Below are 16,339 nucleotides of genomic sequence, written 5' to 3'. Positions count from 1 at the left end.
CATTTTTTTACACTTCACATTTCACTCTCTGAATATTTAGGCCAGGATTTTGTTCTCGTGAACTTTCTTCCTGCTTGTAAATCGGTGACTTCGTCATGACTTGGCTAACACCCCGTGTCGATATCATTGTTGACCCGCAGGATCCAGTCAAGACGGTGGAGGAAACGGTGCCGCGGAAAGTCCCCGACGTGCCGAGGAACAGCGAGCAGAAGATCATCACTACCTCGGCCCCCGTCGACGACCCGACGTCCATTTTGCCGCCACTTCCGCCCCCCATCCCGCCGCGCCCAGCCGCCGCCGTCCGCTCGCCCCCGCTCCCGCTGCGGCTCCCGTCGTTCACCGAGTACTTCAGCATGCAGGGCGCCGGCGGAGGCGGCTTCGGCTCAAAGGCGTGAAAACCAGAGGACGGAGTGAGTACAAATTCAAGACATTATGGGAGGAGCACCCAAAAGCGCTTGTTCCTAGAGAAGCAATAAATATTTGACCAACAGAAGGACTTCTGCGCACCACGCTGCGAAAAAAAAACCTGACAAAATCCCTCAATTTCTTTTTTTTTTTTGTGAATGTAAATAGCTTCACAGCCGAGCTCCCGCTTGCACTCATTTTTATTTTTCGTATTATTTAAATTCCACTCTCGACCAGAGAAAATCATGCATTTCACTCCTTTTTGGAAAAAAAAAATACTGTAGTTTAAAAAAAAATATTTTTTTTTGTTTGTACACATTTTGACGAGAGGGGGAAAAAAACAGCTATTCTTTTAGATTTTTATTCATTTCTACATTGGTAACCTTTTGAGATTCATTTGTTGTGTACAAAGGGGAAAAAAAAAATCTCAAGTTGTTCATTATTACGTCAAGGAACCACTTCGTATGGTTGTTCGCCTTCACAGCTGCAGATTCGTCATATGCTGTCAATGTTAAACGGCGTTTGTGGTATTTGTAAAGAAAGGAAAGAAAAAATAGACGCATGTTTGTGCTGTGTTTCCCGTCCATAAGGCCGTTCTCTGTTTTCAGTGTTCGCTTATGGTGTGTATTAAGCATTCAACTTTTTTATTCATACACACAATAAGCTTCCGTGTTCTCATCAAGCCATTTGGCCCAAGTCTCAAATGAAGCTTCAGTCAGCAAAATCGGGTGAAACTTTGATGAATGTTTTCATGCCAAAAGGCACAAGAATATTTTATTCGGGGAAATTGACAACTACTCATATTGTGACAGTTTCATCTCATAAATTGAGGACCTTGCATGTAAAATTTCAACTTTCTCATATTCCAGCTGTCTTCTCGGAAAATGATCACTTTGCTTCCGTAATAGGACAGGTTCTCGTTCTCGTAAGATTGCAATTTTCCCCTTGGTTGTTTTCATGGATTTTCTGATGTTCTCATAAAATGTCACTTTTTTTAATGATGACTCTTCAGTTTCACCGCTCGTCGTCCAAATTGTCAGTCGCTAAAACATCAAAGCTCATAGTTAGCCAAATAACATTGAGTGTCTTGCTCACTTGTCATTTTTACACCCAAGTGTCCACTAATTCTGAACGGAAAGATAGTTAAGATTGCTCCCTCCTTAAATCAACGTGATATGTTTTATGTTTTTTTGTGCTGACATTTCAATTCCGTGGACAGATGCAGCGGCTAATGTTAGCGAGCCCAACCATGTTGTAGCATTCAAGTCAGTGAGCTCAAATTCAAGTCAAATTTAGTTTAAAAGATAAATAAAAACATTTTAACATGTACAGCCTTGGCGATGTAAATATAAGTGTTCAAAAAAAGGGGTTTGGATGTATTTAGCATGACACGGCTAACTCCGTGGAGGGCTCGCGTTATCTCAAAAACCCAACCCTTTTGCACCTGAGTGTTCAAACCGTGCCAATGTTTGAATTTCTGGTGTAACGTCAAACTACTACGGCGACAGTGTGTAGAAAAAGCAACAAGTGCACATATTGTGTGTCCTGCATGGAGCACTTTAATGTTCCTGGTCTTGTTTATTTGTGATGATGTCACCTTGCTACCTTGTTGTTACCACAGCTAGAAATATGCTAAAGTGTACACATGTAAATAAGTCCCTGCTGTGGTGTCGATCGTACCACTAGCTTCTCTTGAAAAATATATATACTGTATATTTAAAATATATACTGTATATATATAAAATCTGGGTTGGCGGGACAAGAAAATGGCATTGTTCTGAATATATTAGCATCAGTTTTGGTTATTGTCAAGCTCCAAACATGTCCAGGTACAATTTTGAAGTTTTTAAAACAATCTGTGTTGTTTCTACTTTACTCTTGTAAGACATGTGACATTTTGTCATAAGATTTCCATAATACAGTGAAACCCCATTAAGCTCATGATACGTTCATGAAACACTCCTTGAAACTTAACCTCAATAAAACACACTTTTTAAATTATTCCTTTTCACCTCTTCTCACTCGCATTGTCAAGAAACGCAATCGTATAACATCACTGAGGAAATGTAAATGTCTCCAAATAAGAGCAAAGCGCGCTTGCTTCAAAGTCTTTGTAACTCCGTTGAAATGTTCTGTGAAACGAACACATAAAACAAGAGCGGTAATCATTGATTATTTAAACACCAAATTGCTTAACAAACCCGTATTTTGCAGAACAAAAGTCTGCTGGCTAATTCCAAACATATAATGTAAAATGTTGCTGTGAAACTGACACATAAAACAAAAGAGCATTAAACGTATATTAAAAAAAACACCAAAACGTTCAACCAGACCATCCCATTTCATTGAACAAAAGCCAACTAGCTTAATGCTAAAATTTAATGTGAAATATCAATGGCAGGCTAACCGAAATTAGCATAGACGTGGCAGTAATTCTAAACAAAGGGGGAACACTGTGTTGCCATTTTTTTCCCCCCGCACCTTTAGCTTTTGTTCTCGTGTGACTTAAGTACAGAGCAACACTTGATTGAATTGTTGTATTGTACTTGTATGTGGTTACATGTCTAATGTATATAATCCTTTTGTTCTGTCACCATGAGTACGACACCCGATCGCTGCTTCTGCATTTAAGCGCGCGCGAGCGCACACACGGGTGGAGGGCTGAACTAGAAGACCGCATTTTTTTCTTCTTTTTTTAAAAACTCTGGTTAAGAGCACACGTCACTGAAGGAAGCACTGTTCAAATGGATTTTAATGGTGTCAAATACGCTGTAGATGATACCGTTGTTGCCAAAATAATTAAAACATGTTTTACTACAGGTCTCGTGTGTGGGTGTGTTGGCATCATTTATTGCTGCCTTAAAGGGGACAGAAAAGAAAAAATGTGGAGACAATCCTCTTTTTTTTCAGTAAAACAAACTGAACTACATTTGTCCATTGGTTTATGACAACATTAAGACTTATGCATCGTTTAAAAACGAGCCTGCGTGGGTTTTCTCCGGGTGCTCCGGTTTCCTCCCACATTCCAAAAACATGTATGGCAGGCTGATTGGGCGCTCTAAATTGTCCCTCGGTGTGAGTGTGGGCGTGGATGGTTGTTCGTCTCTGTGTGCCCTGCGATTGGCTGCCAACTGATTCAGGGTGTCCCCTGCCTACTGCCCGAAGACGGCTGGGATAGGCTCCAGCACCCCCCGCGACCCTAGTGAGGATCAAGCGGTTCGGAAAATGGAAAATTTCAAATGAAATGGGGGAGGGGCGGAGTTAACTTTTACTGCATGTGGTTCAGTTCTGGCGCCATCTCGAGTCCAAATGCAGTCAGCGCACTTTTTTTTTTGGTGTCTGTCTTCAGGTTATCAGTTCCTTGATGGCCACCATAACTACATCTCTTAAAATAATGAACGAGTGAGGTTTTATTTGTTTATACAATTGAGTTGTGGCACACGTCTGATTTATTCATTTATTAAAGACAGAAACATCTGCTGGTCAACAACACTCACCGAAGAAAAAAATGTGACTAATTTGCAATATTTATTCGTGGGCAAAGAGTCCTTTGCTTCATGACTTGGGTGCAGAGTTGGCCTTGTCCTCCCGGTAGCCGGCGAGCAGCTGGTTGACCAGGGTGAGAGGGTTTTGTTTCCTGACCGGGTAGAGTGGCGGGAAAGGGTTGCCTTTGTACTCCAGCACGGCCATCTTGGCCCGGTCCAGGTTCTGCCGATTGGGGATGCGGGCCATGCGCGTGTAGCCCTCAGAGTGGCGCTCAAAGCGCGGGGCCAGCACCTTGAACAGCTTCGGGACCAGGTCCTTCTCCTGCGAAGATCCAAATGTCGGAAAGTATATGTTGGTACCTTGAGTTTAATTTGTTCCGTCACCATGCTCGGAAACGACTTTTAAAACAACATAAAAAATGCAGAGCACTGTTTAACAACTATAGTCTGAACAAATACAGATGTGTACTCGTACCGTTAACCAAAAAGTTGCCATCTTCATCGCTTTCTCGTCAGTGTCTCCTTTCTTCCCGTAGTCGATCAGCTGTGACAAACAACACACACAAACGTCCATTGGGAATCAATACCTTACATAATTTAAATTGTATTTGTTTTTAATATATTACCGGTATTTTTTTCGGAATACTTGTGTGCTTAGTTTTTGACATACACTTATTTTCATTTTTTTTCAGTACTGCATACACTTCCCATTCCTATATGTATTAGTTTATTTCCAATTGAATAGGAGGGGTCTATACAAGTAAACTTAAATTTGTATTTGCAATTGCAAATGTATTTTTATCCATCATGTAGATTTAACTAAGTTCAAATATTTAGTTTTAGAACCACCAAACCTCTGCATTTTTGTATTATCCAATGCAAAATAATTATGCATTTATTTTGTAAGATGTACATACATTCAACTAGGAAAGAGTAATGCAACGTGTACAATTAGGCACTGGTAGAATTTACTATCATCACTAATACGCTACTAATGCATAGTTCCGCCTCACTAGTACCAGAGTCGTGCGGACAAAGTGGGCACGAGTATAATTTAGTAGTCGGACTTTAAACTGGTTGTCAAATATTTGGACTGAAGACTAGTGCTGTCCAAGTGCTAGCGCGTTATCACCATGAGCGGACGAACTACCTTCTCGGCGTAGAAGCGGACTTCATCCGCCCGGGCGGCGGTGGTTTCGATGCGCTCATGTCGCACCAATCCGGTCAGGATGTTCCGCAGCATGTCCAAGCGGGATTTGGGACCCAGCCCCATTCTCCGGGCCACTCGGCCGTGGGAGATCAACGCCCGCAGCGTCAGGCGCATCTTGGCCGCTCGCTTTGGTCCACCACAAACTAATCAAAATAGGTACGCGGAAAACACGCTTTGGAAGGAAAATGTTCAGAACATCCTCCTGTTTCGATCGTTCGACAAATTCATGTCAAAATCGAAAGCCGAGGTCGGTAAACACAGCGAGGTTTTACATGACATTGACGGCGCGTCGACGAAATCTGTCCGGCTAGGGCGGAAAAAAAGGATGACTCGAAAGTTCCGCCTCGAATGGAAAGCTTGCTACTGTATTCGTTGACGTTCGTTACCATGGAAATGTTTTTTCATTTGCAATTATTACAATTACATAAATGAACGAACAGGTTCATTTAATTGAAAATAGTTTTTGAAAATCAGGTTTGGTGTCTCAAAAAATTTCTTGCCTGGGTTACAGTCTGTAGTGAGAGTTTTTGAGAAATGTTTTATTTCTTCAAGTCACGGTTGGGGTTCGAAACTAATCTTAGGGCGTCAAATTAGGGTTTCAAGGTCAGTGTTAAAATCTCATGTACGAATGTTGTTTGTTTTTATGGATTGACCTGGTGGAGACCCAAGAGTGATGAGAAACCCCTTGCTTGCTTCCTTCCTTCCTTTCTTACTGACCCATCTTCATCTATTCATTGTTTTATTCCTTCTGTACTTGATTCCTTTCACACAATCACGTTTCCCTCCTTTCTGAAATCCATATATTTTCTTTCGTTCTTTCTTTCGTTCTTCCTCCTTATCAACCCTGCCTCCCTCCGTACTTGTACTTAATGGCTGCAAATGTCTACTGTCACCCGCAGTTATGTTCCGTTTTTGTACAGTATTGATGGATTCGATCATTTGAACTTGATACTAAGAGGTGGATTACGTTGAGTAAGTCCCTGGTGAATGGAACTAAATGCACTGCCTGACATATTTTTGGGGGGGGGGGGGGGTGTCAGCGTATTAATTGATATTGCGCTAATTAAAGTAGACTATCGAGAAAACCGCTGAAGGTTTAACTTTGAAATGCATGGCTTGTCATCGGCTTTTTAAAATCCATGTTCTCATAAATCAATATCTGTATTCTTTATCATGAGAAGTCCTGTACAGTGTCTTTTTTTCAATATCTCATTTTGAGTTTAAGATGAACACGTTTGAGAATGTGAGGTTAAAGTCCTCTTTGGCTGGGTTCCAATTCAACTGTTCTCTCTGAGGCTTTTTATTGACTGCCTCCTATTAAGCCTTACCTCTGGTCCTGGAGGCCAATAAAACTCCTGGCATGGTGCTGATGGGAAAACTTCTCCATACTCGTTTAAAAGTGATACTTTTATAGAAAGCAATTCAGTTTGGCCACCCCAAAAAAAAAAAAAGCTCTGTTGAGTTGTGACCAGCTTTCTGACCTTGATTCGGTACCCGCCACGTGTCAAGGTCGGTCTTACGAATTGAGCATCAATCTTAGTTTCATGAGCGTAAAAGCCTTTCAGGCTGTTTTTAGTGATGGAGTGCAGATGGGATATTAGACAAACACATTGTACGGAATTCACTGTTGGAGCCTTTATTTAGTACAATGGAAAGTCGCAACACATTTGAGGGAAAATCCGGTGACGTCCCGGGTGGTAAAAAACATGTTGTAGTTTCACGCAGGCGGCCAAGGCTCAGGCGATCGATCACAGGATTCGGCTTAATAGCTGGACATGGTGCTCTCCAGCCAGTCGTTGAAAAGGCAGACCTGTGGATCGACAAGTTCATGACTTTGGTTAAAGGGCCGTTTACGTAAAGTGTCAGCCCCGACAACGTACCGTCACATCTACAAGAAATGAAAATGGAAGAAATGATATCAGTTCCTCCTTCGGAACAGTTCTCATGAGTTGACGTTCTACCAGAACTGAAAAGTGTTTGACATTGCTTTTGAAAGTACAGTACATTCTTACGTTTTTTTGGATCGGATTCAGGATCATTGAAACAAGGAAGGAGCCTACTCCAACTTATTTCAAAGTTGGACAAGGAACCATCCAAAATGGCCGAATCAATCCTACTACAGTACTCCAATTCCGAATTGATTCCATCCATATCCGCAGTATAGCTTGGCGTACCTTGGCGTAGACACCGGGGTGGTCCTTCTCGGCGCAGCCGTATCCCCAAGACACAACACCCTGAAGCTCACCGTTGCAGACCACTGGGCCACCGGAGTCACCCTGACGGCGGGGAGGGAGGATACAAACGATTCACGTTCGACCTTTTAAGTCATTCCCTCAAGGGTTCCAAAAAAATAATTTGGGTACGTTCCTTTCGGAGATCGCTACCTGGCAGGAGTCCTTGCCGCCCTCCAGGTATCCGGCGCAGAACATGGCATTGGTGATCATGCCGGGGTAGGAGTTCTTGCAGTCCCTGTCGGACAGGATGGGGATGTCCAAGCACTGCAGCTTGTTCTTGTCGGCGGCTGTGGAAGACCAATTCAGAGGAAACTCGCGCTAACTTGGAAAATTACGACCGCTTATTGAAAGCACGCTTCCCAAAAGTCTCGCACCCCGAGACCATCTGCGACCACAAGCTGACGCGACTCACTGGAGCTCATGGTGCTGCCCCATCCGGAGACTTTGCACATGGTGCCGGCGGAGGCGCAGCTGCTGGGCAGGGCCACGGTCTTCACGTGCTGGTTGAGGGTGGCGGGACTGCTCAGCTTGATCAGCATAATGTCGTTGTCGATGTTGTACGAGCTGTACCGGGGGTGGCGGATGACGCGGGAGGAGCTGATGAACTGCTCGGTTCCCTCGGTCACCTTGATGTTGTGCTCGCCCAGACGCACCTGCACGCGGCTGGAGAGCATTTCGGCGGGTTTGAAAAGGTCGGCCGGCGGGGCGGGGATTGAGGCACGTTGATCAAATCGGGGGCGTTACGTACGACTTGTAGCAGTGAGCGGCGGACACCACCCAGTTCTCGTTGACGAGGGAGCCTCCGCAGAAGTGGTAGCCGGAGTTCAGGGACACCTGATGGGGCTGCGAATGGGGCTGGCACTCATAGCCGCCGACGATCTTGTCGTCCTCCGTGGCAACTGCAATTACACGTTGCGGAGGAAGGTCTTCAAGGAACAAACAAATGACCTTCTCGAAAGGTTCTCATCAATGATGGAGAAGACGAATGAGACATCGTCGAGTCTCTGACTCTCTTCGGTTCCTTCAACTCTCGCCTAGTTGACGAATATGTCAGAATGCGAAGGAAGTCTAGCGCTAGACAGACCCAAAGCGTAAAACGCCCATTCTGATTGTAGGAAAGTCAATTTGACATATGGACAACCTCCCCCATTCAACATTGACAGCTAATTTGTTCGCTTAACGTGGTCCCGTACCAAACTTAGTTCTCTTCCAAGCAAACTAGTCGGGCTGGATTGACCCGGGCAGTCTCCTATCTACTGCCAAGTCGTGACGTTAACTCCATTTCCAGGTACCTGATTGCCAACCTAAAACCGACCACCATCCGCACTGCCGGCGTGAAGTTGAAACAGACGAATCGATTTATCGCCGCTAGCCCTCGTCGGCTTAGCGTCGAGTTCGGCTCAGTGAACAGCGTGTCGCACTCACAGGCCGCTCCGATGAGCAGAACGAAGACCAGACACCTCATGGTTTTGCCGAGTGATCTTGTTGATGAGATGACCTTACCCGAAAGCTCGCCTTATAAGCCGCCGGCGGGAGCGCTGCCCTCCTCCGCCGTCCTTCCCCATTGGTCAACGGAGAGCCAATCACGATGGAGGACGTCGGGGTGTTTCGGATCAAATTTTGGTCCGGGCGTCAACCTTCCGTCAACATCGAACTTGGAGTTAAGATTTTATTGTACTCGGTGTTTGGTGTTGGAATATTCGCCACGAAAGACCAAGAAGCAAAGTCTGACAGTGCAGCAGTCGGATAAAAATATGCGGCCATTGCCCAACATCAATTCATGTTACATTTTCATCTTCTTTTCAACTCCGATTTAGAGCTTCCACGTTTTTTTCCCCTTGCCGTAAAAAGCTTTCGCTTGAGTGCCGGTGGTGACATAACGGCTCTTGTGGATTCGATATCTCGGCATGTGGGGGATTTCCCAGCATTTTACCCCAAGTGGCCCTGCCAATCTTAACGAACAAACAGAGCGCAAGGTCACGCTTAAATAACGTTTGCTGACACGACTCAACTGAACACGGGCGGCCAAAATGCAGAATGATTTGTTTTCATCAAGGCAAATGATATCGCTGAAATGTTGGGGCGAGCCTGACGATTTGCACAAATCCGCAAGATGTCAACTCAACTTTGAGTCTGAAATCTGGTTGGACTGTACGTTGGGCATCGCAGCACAATTTCGGATGATCCGATACAAAGAATGGCAGATGCAATATCTTTCAATGGAGTGCCTGATTTTAGGATGTGTTCAGGACAAGGTACGTTATTGGTCCTGATGGAAATTCCTTCAGTCCGAAGCAGCAGTCGTTGGAAGTAACAGAATCGAAAAATCATCTCATGTATTATGCGCCCCCACAGGTAAATGATAATCGATTTAAAAAATGAGTATTTATCGTCAAAAAAAGTAAACGGATTTTCTATAATTTTGCTCAGGTCCGAGATCTACATTTATTTTGTGAATGCAAACACTTTGTTTTTCTTCTTTCTTCTTTCTACCCACAATCTTGCTGCCATAGACTGTAAATTTCCCCAGTGTGGGACAAATTAAGGATATCTTATCTTATCTGATGTGTCCAAATGTTCCTGAGCTGCTGTGTCTCAAAACTTGAGGCCACAAGCAACGTCTGAGCTTGTGAACAGTCCACCTGTAAAAAAAACTTGCAGCAGCACAGTGTCAAGGTCAGCCACGGCAAAAAAGAAAAAGAAAAGTCGTAAAAAAATACGTTACATACCTTTATTGAACCCACCCCCAAAATAAATAAATAAATGTGACAATTGTAGCCTTAACAAAAATCTATCTGAAGTCCTGCTAAGTTAGCCTTGACGGTGGACATTGAACCGGCACCCAGTCAGCTTTTTTTTCTGACTTGGTCATTCTAATTGGTCAAACGCAACCTGTGGGCGGTGCCCAACAGAGAGGCCGGGGTAGCATCTTCCAATATAAACCGGACGTCTGGGTGAATTCCCGTCATCAACGGTGTCACTGAGCAACCATGAGGTGTCTGGTCTTTGTTCTGCTCATCGGAGCAGCCTGTGAGTAAAACTTTCTTTGCGTTCAGTGGCAGGAAGTCGTCAAAGAAAATGGTTGGGGGAACCGGTTTGTCGTCTTGTTTGCAGTTGCCACGGAGGACGACAAGATCGTCGGCGGCTATGAGTGCCAGCCCCATTCGCAGCCCCATCAGGTGTCCCTGAACTCCGGCTACCACTTCTGCGGAGGCTCCCTCGTCAACGAGAACTGGGTGGTGTCCGCCGCTCACTGCTACAAGTCGTACGTAACGCCCCCGATTTGATCAACGTGCCTCAATCCCCGCCCCGCCGGCCGACCTTTTCAAACCCGCCGAAATGCTCTCCAGTCGCGTGCAGGTGCGTCTGGGCGAGCACAACATCAAGGTGACCGAGGGAACCGAGCAGTTCATCAGCTCCTCCCGCGTCATCCGCCACCCCCGGTACAGCTCGTACAACATCGACAACGACATTATGCTGATCAAGCTGAGCAGTCCCGCCACCCTCAACCAGCACGTGAAGACCGTGGCCCTGCCCAGCAGCTGCGCCTCCGCCGGCACCATGTGCAAAGTCTCCGGATGGGGCAACACCATGAGCTCCAGTGAGTCGCGTCAGCTTGTGGTCGCAGATGGTCTCCGGGTGCGAGACTTTTGGGAAGCGTGCTTTCAATAAGCGGTCGTAATTTTCCAAGTTAGCGCGAGTTTCCTCTGAATTGGTCTTCCACAGCCGCCGACAAGAACAAGCTGCAGTGCTTGGACATCCCCATCCTGTCCGACAGGGACTGCAAGAACTCCTACCCCGGCATGATCACCAATGCCATGTTCTGCGCTGGATACCTGGAGGGCGGAAAGGACTCTTGCCAGGTATTTCAAATCCATTTTGACTGTTAAGACCACTGGTGGCAAAGTCAAGGCCTGGGGGCCAGATCTGGCCCGCCACATCATTTTATGTGGCCCACGAAAGCAAATCAAGCATGTCAAGTTCCACGATGCTTGCTAAAGTCTGAACCAAAATTTCAAATTGTCAAATGGAACAGTCATTATTCATGACGTCTGATTCGAAAACTAGTTGTCCATCAATTTTTGTGCGCTGTGTATGTAATATGTGGAGGGGATTAAACATTTATAAGGTTTCCCAAAATTCATAATGGCCCTCCAAGGAAAACCGGAACTACAATGTGGCCCCCGACAAAAATGAGTTTGACACCAATGGTCAAGACTGATCCAGTTTATCTTTCAAGTTTCAAACGAGGGTTGCGTAGTGTGAAGTGTCACCGTGAAGTCATCTCTAGAAAAATCAACAGATGACCGCAACATAGCATTTGTTACCCCGATAGTCGAACGATACATATGGTTGTTCGTGGCCTTTACGACTTGTCAATGGAAACAGACTTGTTCGATGAGGGTGCCTTGTGCATATCGAATGGGATGGGGTCTCTCGAGGTAGGCCGCAATCTTGTTGGGACCTCTCTCTTGCTTTTACTTGGCTTTCTTTATCTTCAGGCACACGTCCTAGTTGAATCCGGTTAAGACCATGGAGTCGCACATTGTCGCGTGGTCTAGTCAAAGTTAAACCCCCAATGTGGGTGTGGCTAAAGATCGTTTGTAAACAAGCAACCATTTTGGGTGGATTCGACCCTCTTTCGCGTCTGGCAGAATTAGGCTCCGGAATTCGATTTTTTGGCATCCGTCACATACCTCCAAGTCCGGTATTAAACATGAACTTTGTGGTGTCAGGGTGACTCCGGTGGCCCCGTGGTGTGCAATGGTGAGCTGCAGGGTGTCGTGTCCTGGGGCTACGGCTGTGCCGAGAAGGACCACCCCGGTGTCTACGCCAAGGTATTCTTCCAACTTGGTTTGACGATACTTGATTGTGATCGTCTCGGAATCAGCCAAAAACAATTTATCACCATGCGCTCTCTATCTCAGGTCTGCATCTTCAACGACTGGTTGGAGTCTACCATGGCCAGCTACTAAGTGATCTGAGTGGATCAGTCAAGCACTTTGTGTTCCATCTTTAGTGCTGGACGACATGACCAATAAAGCAATCTTGAAATATACTCTCTGAAACTTGCTTCTCTTTTTCGCTCACATTTTCTTTTGTGATTTTTTTTTTTTTTTAAGACGCAGTCAGGGTCATTCATCAGCTCCTTGTGAGGAGATGACTTGGCAATATCTGCCCGGGAATAATTCAATTCAATTGCCTTGACCCGCAACCATGAATGCATAAACGGGGGAATGGATTTTCCTTTCTTAATCCGATTCAGATTTGACGTTTTCAGTCAACCGCGCATATTGAATGTTTTATCAGGTTTTTGTTCCTGATCACCCCACTAAGCGAAGGAGTCCATCCAATTTTATTTATTCATTCATTCGTGTATCCAGAAAAATCTTAATTTTAAGACATTTAATGTGCAGCACTGATGTTCTCCCAAATAATTAACGGCATTTAGGTGAGCTACTGACAAACGTTTTCAAACAAACACACAGCGAAAAATATTACTTTAAATTATTTATTTCTTCAAAAATATGTTTGGGATGCTTTCTCGATGCTCTTCCGTACTTGAGGATCAGCTCTGCTCTGCCTTCACACGCAGTCAATTTCAAAGGACTCGTATATGTAAAACCTAATTTCTCTTATCTTGAGAGGCCAACTGACCTCTTGGAGTGTAAAGGAGAAACGGCATCGAATCCCACCGGTGTCCTCGTCTGTCATTCCTGATCGACCTTTCTCTCTGGAGCCTGACACAAACGAAGCACATCAGCTTTTGTCAAATGAACTGCTTTTCCTTCATGTGCTGTCATTTTTTGTGTGTTGAATGTGTGCCTCTAAGGGGCGTGGCCTAGTGAGTGACTTCAGCAGCTGGAGTCAGGTCGTCTGATTGTAGTTTAGTGTGAGCGTCATGGCGACCTTTCCGGGGTTCTCACTTTATATTTATGGGTTTGTCCCGTTCGGTAAATGGGCAAAGTGTGTCGGAAACTATGGCTCCCCTTGTCCCACTCCAAGCCCTACAACCGAGAATTTTTTTTTCCCCAACTTGCACTTGACAAATACTTCATATATTTAACAAAAAAAAATGAAATAAAACGGATCCTAAAACCATTGAAAACGAAATTAAAAAGAAGCGTTTTTGAAGAAAAAAAATAGTCTTGTTGGAGTGAATTTTCGGAACACGTTGAAAATGAGATGTATTATGTGGGAGTGCAAATCAGTGCGGAGAAAACTAAAAGATAGGACTAACATCTGCACGTGCCGTCTTCCTCAGTGCGGCCATTTGCTTCACCACCAGCTCAATGTCCTCGTGGTCGTCGTCTTTATCGCTCTCATCTGCCTCCTCCTCATCCTTGCGTTTCGGCCGGTAGGACTCGACTTCGACAGGCTCCGTGTCTTCGATGTCACAGCGGCAGTATGGACACTTGTGGCCTGCTGATTTCTGCTGGATTTGCACAGTATGGTATAATTGGGTGTACCTAGTGAAGGTTCTTGTCACTGTCCAGTGAAGGCCTGTTTATGGCCACTTATCTAAACACAACATTCTGAATAATATTGCGTTGATGGAAAATGAGTTGAGCGGTGAAATCCACCCGTTTTCCTTCCTCTCGGGCAGCGGCAATTTTGACACTTGTGTTAACTGAAATGACGTCACAGATACTCAGGTATCAACCAATCATGGCTAAGCTTCGGAGAGCTGGATAAGCCGTGATTGGTCGCTACCTTTCGGTTAAATCCCCGCGAAGTAGCGGGGCAAGGCGGAAGAACCGTTTGCTCCGTCGCTGTCTTATTGTGTCATCATACCAGCCAGGAGTCGAGGCAGCGTCTGCACACGAGGTGTCCGCACGGCTCGATGCGAGTGTCTTTATCCTTCTCCGTGCAGATCTTACACAGCTGGAAGGAGCTGCCTACATCTTGGTAAAGGTCGTACTGCTCCTGTGTGGCACATGAATGCGTGCACGACATCGGGAAGGCAAGGTCAGTCACGAGTTTCCAACGCCAAATCGTATTCAATCGGGAGTCAATTCCCCTGCGGAGTTTGTGGGTTTGCTCACTTAAAAAGAAATGAACAGTGTCTAATTTTTACGGCTGTTATTAAAATAACTCATTGAACAGGTTAGCTGTAGCGTCGTGCCCAATTGAGATCGGTCGTCGTCAAAAGTGTGCGTAGATTTGATCTGCTTTACATTCTCTCTCTCTCTCTCGCTCTCTGTATATAAAATGGACCTACTTGTGTGACCCTGATTTTTGCTTTGTGTTCCGGTCGGTGCAGGGCGCTGAGGTCCGGGTTCACATCTTGCCCGTCGGGGTACAAATAGCTGCCAAACATGAAGACACTTCAAAAAAGGGGCGCATAAAACAAACAAACAACGCGTGCGCTAACCAGCCCTGGCCTTGGCCCAGAAGGAGCGCGAGGTAAAGCGGCGTATTCTCAGGGATGGTCTGCGTGATGTCACCCTCGCCGGTCACGTGACCAATGGCCCACTGGCCCATCCGGGTGCAACTCAGACGGAAGATGTAGCTAAGGCAAATGAGAATGAGGAGGGGGAGGTAATGAATATGACCGCATGAGGTCCAAGCTGAGTCCTGCTGGCGCACCTTCCCGGCTTGTGGAGGTAACGTTCCAGTCGTGACACGGCTTGGTCGTACGTGATGAAGGCCATGTAGCCCGGGTGGGTGACCGCGAGCTGGTTCCAGTTCCTCAGGAGGGACCTCCACGGCTAAAAGGAGCAGATGAAGTTAAATTCAGAATGCCAAATCCCGATCTAGCTCGAGTGGGATTTGTGCATGTCAACAATTGGGATCAAATGTCAGCATTTTTCCTCATTTTGTGATGAAAGTCAACAGAGGCGCGATGATTGGATGTGTCGGAAAGATTAGGCAAGGCAGCTTTATTTATTGAGCATAGTCTTTCTTCTTTCTGCCTACATTCTTGCTGCTGGAGGCTGTAAATTTCCCCAGTGTGGGACAAATAAAGGATATCTTATCTTATCTTATCTTAGTTCCTACACAAGGTAATTGAATGCGCTTCACAGAGTTAAAATGCAACATTTCAAGGCAAAATATTTTTCAAGACATTAAAAAAAACAGCATTTAAGACATTTAAATAAAGAGGAATAAAGTCTTTTTTTTTTTTTGAAAATAATTTAAACATTTGTGGGCCCAGGTTTCAAAGCAAACATAGTGAAGCAGCATTTGGGCTGTTATGCTGCACGCAAGTGAAGTAAGTTGGCAACGGATTCACCCCAAGTATCATTGCTTTTAAATCCCCACATCCTGTGTTTTCTTTCCCTTACTTTTGATGAAGGTCTTTTAAGCATTGAAAATCAATTTCACTGTCAGATTGTGTGAAGCACCATCACTTGCCTTGTGCACGAAAAGAGTACTTACCGGTAATTCCAAATTGTACTTCTAGGGCGTGAGCAACTCGCCTGAAAGAGCCTGGTGAAGATGTCAAATTCAAAGACGGAGACGTGGTCGTTGCAGGTGAGATCGACGGTGGACTGGAGGGCCACGGACTCCAGCCCCTCCTGGAACGGGTGCACGCGGCGCAGCTTCTCCGCAAAGCTGCTCCATCGCACGATGCATCTATGCAGCGCGGCGGCGGCGTTGTCGGAGGTAAACAAAGTGTCAAAAAACGTGAAGCAAAGTCGATGTCTTCTTTTCACAATACAAGTGGACATTCTTGATACGGACAAACCTCCCAGGTTGATTTTCAAGATGTTTTCATTTTAAAACACATTTTGCAACTCATGCCAGCCCAGTAAAAACATGTTGACTCGCTTTAATACACTTTATCGGTCTGGCTCTAATTCGTAAGTGTTTACCTCGGCGCTTTTTAAGTTCCGTTTCCTCTTTTAGTCTTTTATGCCCTAAATCAGGGGTGTCAAACATACGGCCCGCGGGCCGGTACCGGCCCCCGAGGGGGGTCGATCAGGCCCACGGGATAATTTAAAAATGAAAAAAAACAAACATAAAAGACACAAAATGAATATTTTTATTAAGATGCAATT

At 45.3% G+C, this 16,339-nt stretch overlaps 5 protein-coding genes across 9 annotated transcripts in view; 2 read left to right on the top strand and 3 right to left on the bottom strand.

Annotated features, from left to right (window-relative positions):
• Positions 1 to 3,224, top strand: part of tmem145 (transmembrane protein 145) — a 30,127-nt gene extending 26,903 nt beyond the window's left edge. The window contains exon 15 of the mRNA XM_086114484.1: positions 141 to 3,224. Coding sequence (XP_085970610.1) covers positions 141 to 395 — 255 coding nt within the window. The 3' untranslated portion in view covers positions 396 to 3,224. The remainder of the gene's footprint in view (positions 1 to 140) is intronic.
• A 624-nt stretch (positions 3,225 to 3,848) lies between these two features.
• mrpl17 (mitochondrial ribosomal protein L17) lies at positions 3,849 to 5,415 on the bottom strand. The gene is made up of 3 exons (XM_086112889.1): positions 5,041 to 5,415; positions 4,366 to 4,434; positions 3,849 to 4,212 (listed from the first exon to the last, which is right to left on the bottom strand). The coding sequence occupies exons 1-3, from the start codon at positions 5,212 to 5,214 to the stop codon at positions 3,961 to 3,963; spliced, it is 495 nt and encodes a 164-aa protein (XP_085969015.1). The 5' UTR covers positions 5,215 to 5,415; the 3' UTR covers positions 3,849 to 3,960.
• A 1,305-nt stretch (positions 5,416 to 6,720) lies between these two features.
• Positions 6,721 to 8,842, bottom strand: LOC147204197 (trypsin-2-like). Its single transcript, XM_086112888.1, has 6 exons — positions 8,760 to 8,842; positions 8,083 to 8,233; positions 7,747 to 7,997; positions 7,485 to 7,621; positions 7,275 to 7,376; positions 6,721 to 6,910 (listed from the first exon to the last, which is right to left on the bottom strand). The coding sequence occupies exons 1-6, from the start codon at positions 8,797 to 8,799 to the stop codon at positions 6,863 to 6,865; spliced, it is 729 nt and encodes a 242-aa protein (XP_085969014.1). The 5' UTR covers positions 8,800 to 8,842; the 3' UTR covers positions 6,721 to 6,862.
• A 1,387-nt stretch (positions 8,843 to 10,229) lies between these two features.
• LOC147204196 (trypsin-2) lies at positions 10,230 to 12,393 on the top strand. The gene is made up of 6 exons (XM_086112887.1): positions 10,230 to 10,364; positions 10,449 to 10,599; positions 10,685 to 10,935; positions 11,061 to 11,197; positions 12,071 to 12,172; positions 12,263 to 12,393. The coding sequence occupies exons 1-6, from the start codon at positions 10,325 to 10,327 to the stop codon at positions 12,308 to 12,310; spliced, it is 729 nt and encodes a 242-aa protein (XP_085969013.1). The 5' UTR covers positions 10,230 to 10,324; the 3' UTR covers positions 12,311 to 12,393.
• Positions 12,394 to 12,832: 439 nt separating this feature from the next.
• cblc (Cbl proto-oncogene C) overlaps positions 12,833 to 16,339 on the bottom strand; it is a 7,342-nt gene continuing 3,835 nt past the window's right edge. Inside the window, exons 3-10 of one of the 5 annotated variants that reach the window (XR_015101124.1) lie at positions 15,758 to 15,914; positions 14,925 to 15,046; positions 14,710 to 14,847; positions 14,557 to 14,662; positions 14,130 to 14,261; positions 13,576 to 13,770; positions 12,993 to 13,075; positions 12,833 to 12,918 (exon numbers count right to left, since the gene is read on the bottom strand). Coding sequence is in view for 4 of the 5 variants with exons in the window: in XM_086112882.1 (XP_085969008.1) it covers positions 13,046 to 13,075; positions 13,576 to 13,770; positions 14,130 to 14,261; positions 14,557 to 14,662; positions 14,710 to 14,847; positions 14,925 to 15,046; positions 15,758 to 15,914 (880 nt within the window). In the remaining variant the exon portion in view is untranslated. Of the gene's footprint in view, positions 13,076 to 13,575; positions 13,771 to 14,129; positions 14,262 to 14,556; positions 14,663 to 14,709; positions 14,848 to 14,924; positions 15,047 to 15,757; positions 15,915 to 16,339 lie in introns of all 5 variants that reach the window. The other 4 variants (XM_086112883.1, XM_086112886.1, XM_086112882.1 and 1 more) reach the window with 4 other exon arrangements.

The sequence above is a fragment of the Hippocampus guttulatus genome, chromosome 6, assembly GCF_054856545.1.
Source record: "Hippocampus guttulatus isolate MCC_2025c chromosome 6, RoL_Hgut_1.0, whole genome shotgun sequence".
Lineage (NCBI taxonomy): Eukaryota > Metazoa > Chordata > Actinopteri > Syngnathiformes > Syngnathidae > Hippocampus > Hippocampus guttulatus.
The sequence above is the reverse complement of the archived record's forward strand: the minus strand, read 5'-3'. Positions and strand labels throughout refer to the sequence as shown.

Coding starts and splice junctions, on each gene's coding strand:
- LOC147204196 (XM_086112887.1), top strand. CDS start 10,325: ATGAGGTGTCTGGTCTTTGTTCTGCTCATCGGAGCAGCCT. Junction 10,365..10,448: donor TCTGCTCATCGGAGCAGCCT/GTGAGTAAAACT, acceptor TCTTGTTTGCAG/TTGCCACGGAGGACGACAAG. Junction 10,936..11,060: donor GGGCAACACCATGAGCTCCA/GTGAGTCGCGTC, acceptor GGTCTTCCACAG/CCGCCGACAAGAACAAGCTG.
- mrpl17 (XM_086112889.1), bottom strand. CDS start 5,214: ATGCGCCTGACGCTGCGGGCGTTGATCTCCCACGGCCGAGTGGCCCGG. Junction 4,435..5,040: donor TCCGCTTCTACGCCGAGAAG/GTAGTTCGTCCG, acceptor TGTTTGTCACAG/CTGATCGACTACGGGAAGAA. Junction 4,213..4,365: donor TGGCAACTTTTTGGTTAACG/GTACGAGTACAC, acceptor GGATCTTCGCAG/GAGAAGGACCTGGTCCCGAA.
- LOC147204197 (XM_086112888.1), bottom strand. CDS start 8,799: ATGAGGTGTCTGGTCTTCGTTCTGCTCATCGGAGCGGCCT. Junction 8,234..8,759: donor TCTGCTCATCGGAGCGGCCT/GTGAGTGCGACA, acceptor GTGTAATTGCAG/TTGCCACGGAGGACGACAAG. Junction 7,998..8,082: donor GCCGCTCACTGCTACAAGTC/GTACGTAACGCC, acceptor AATGCTCTCCAG/CCGCGTGCAGGTGCGTCTGG.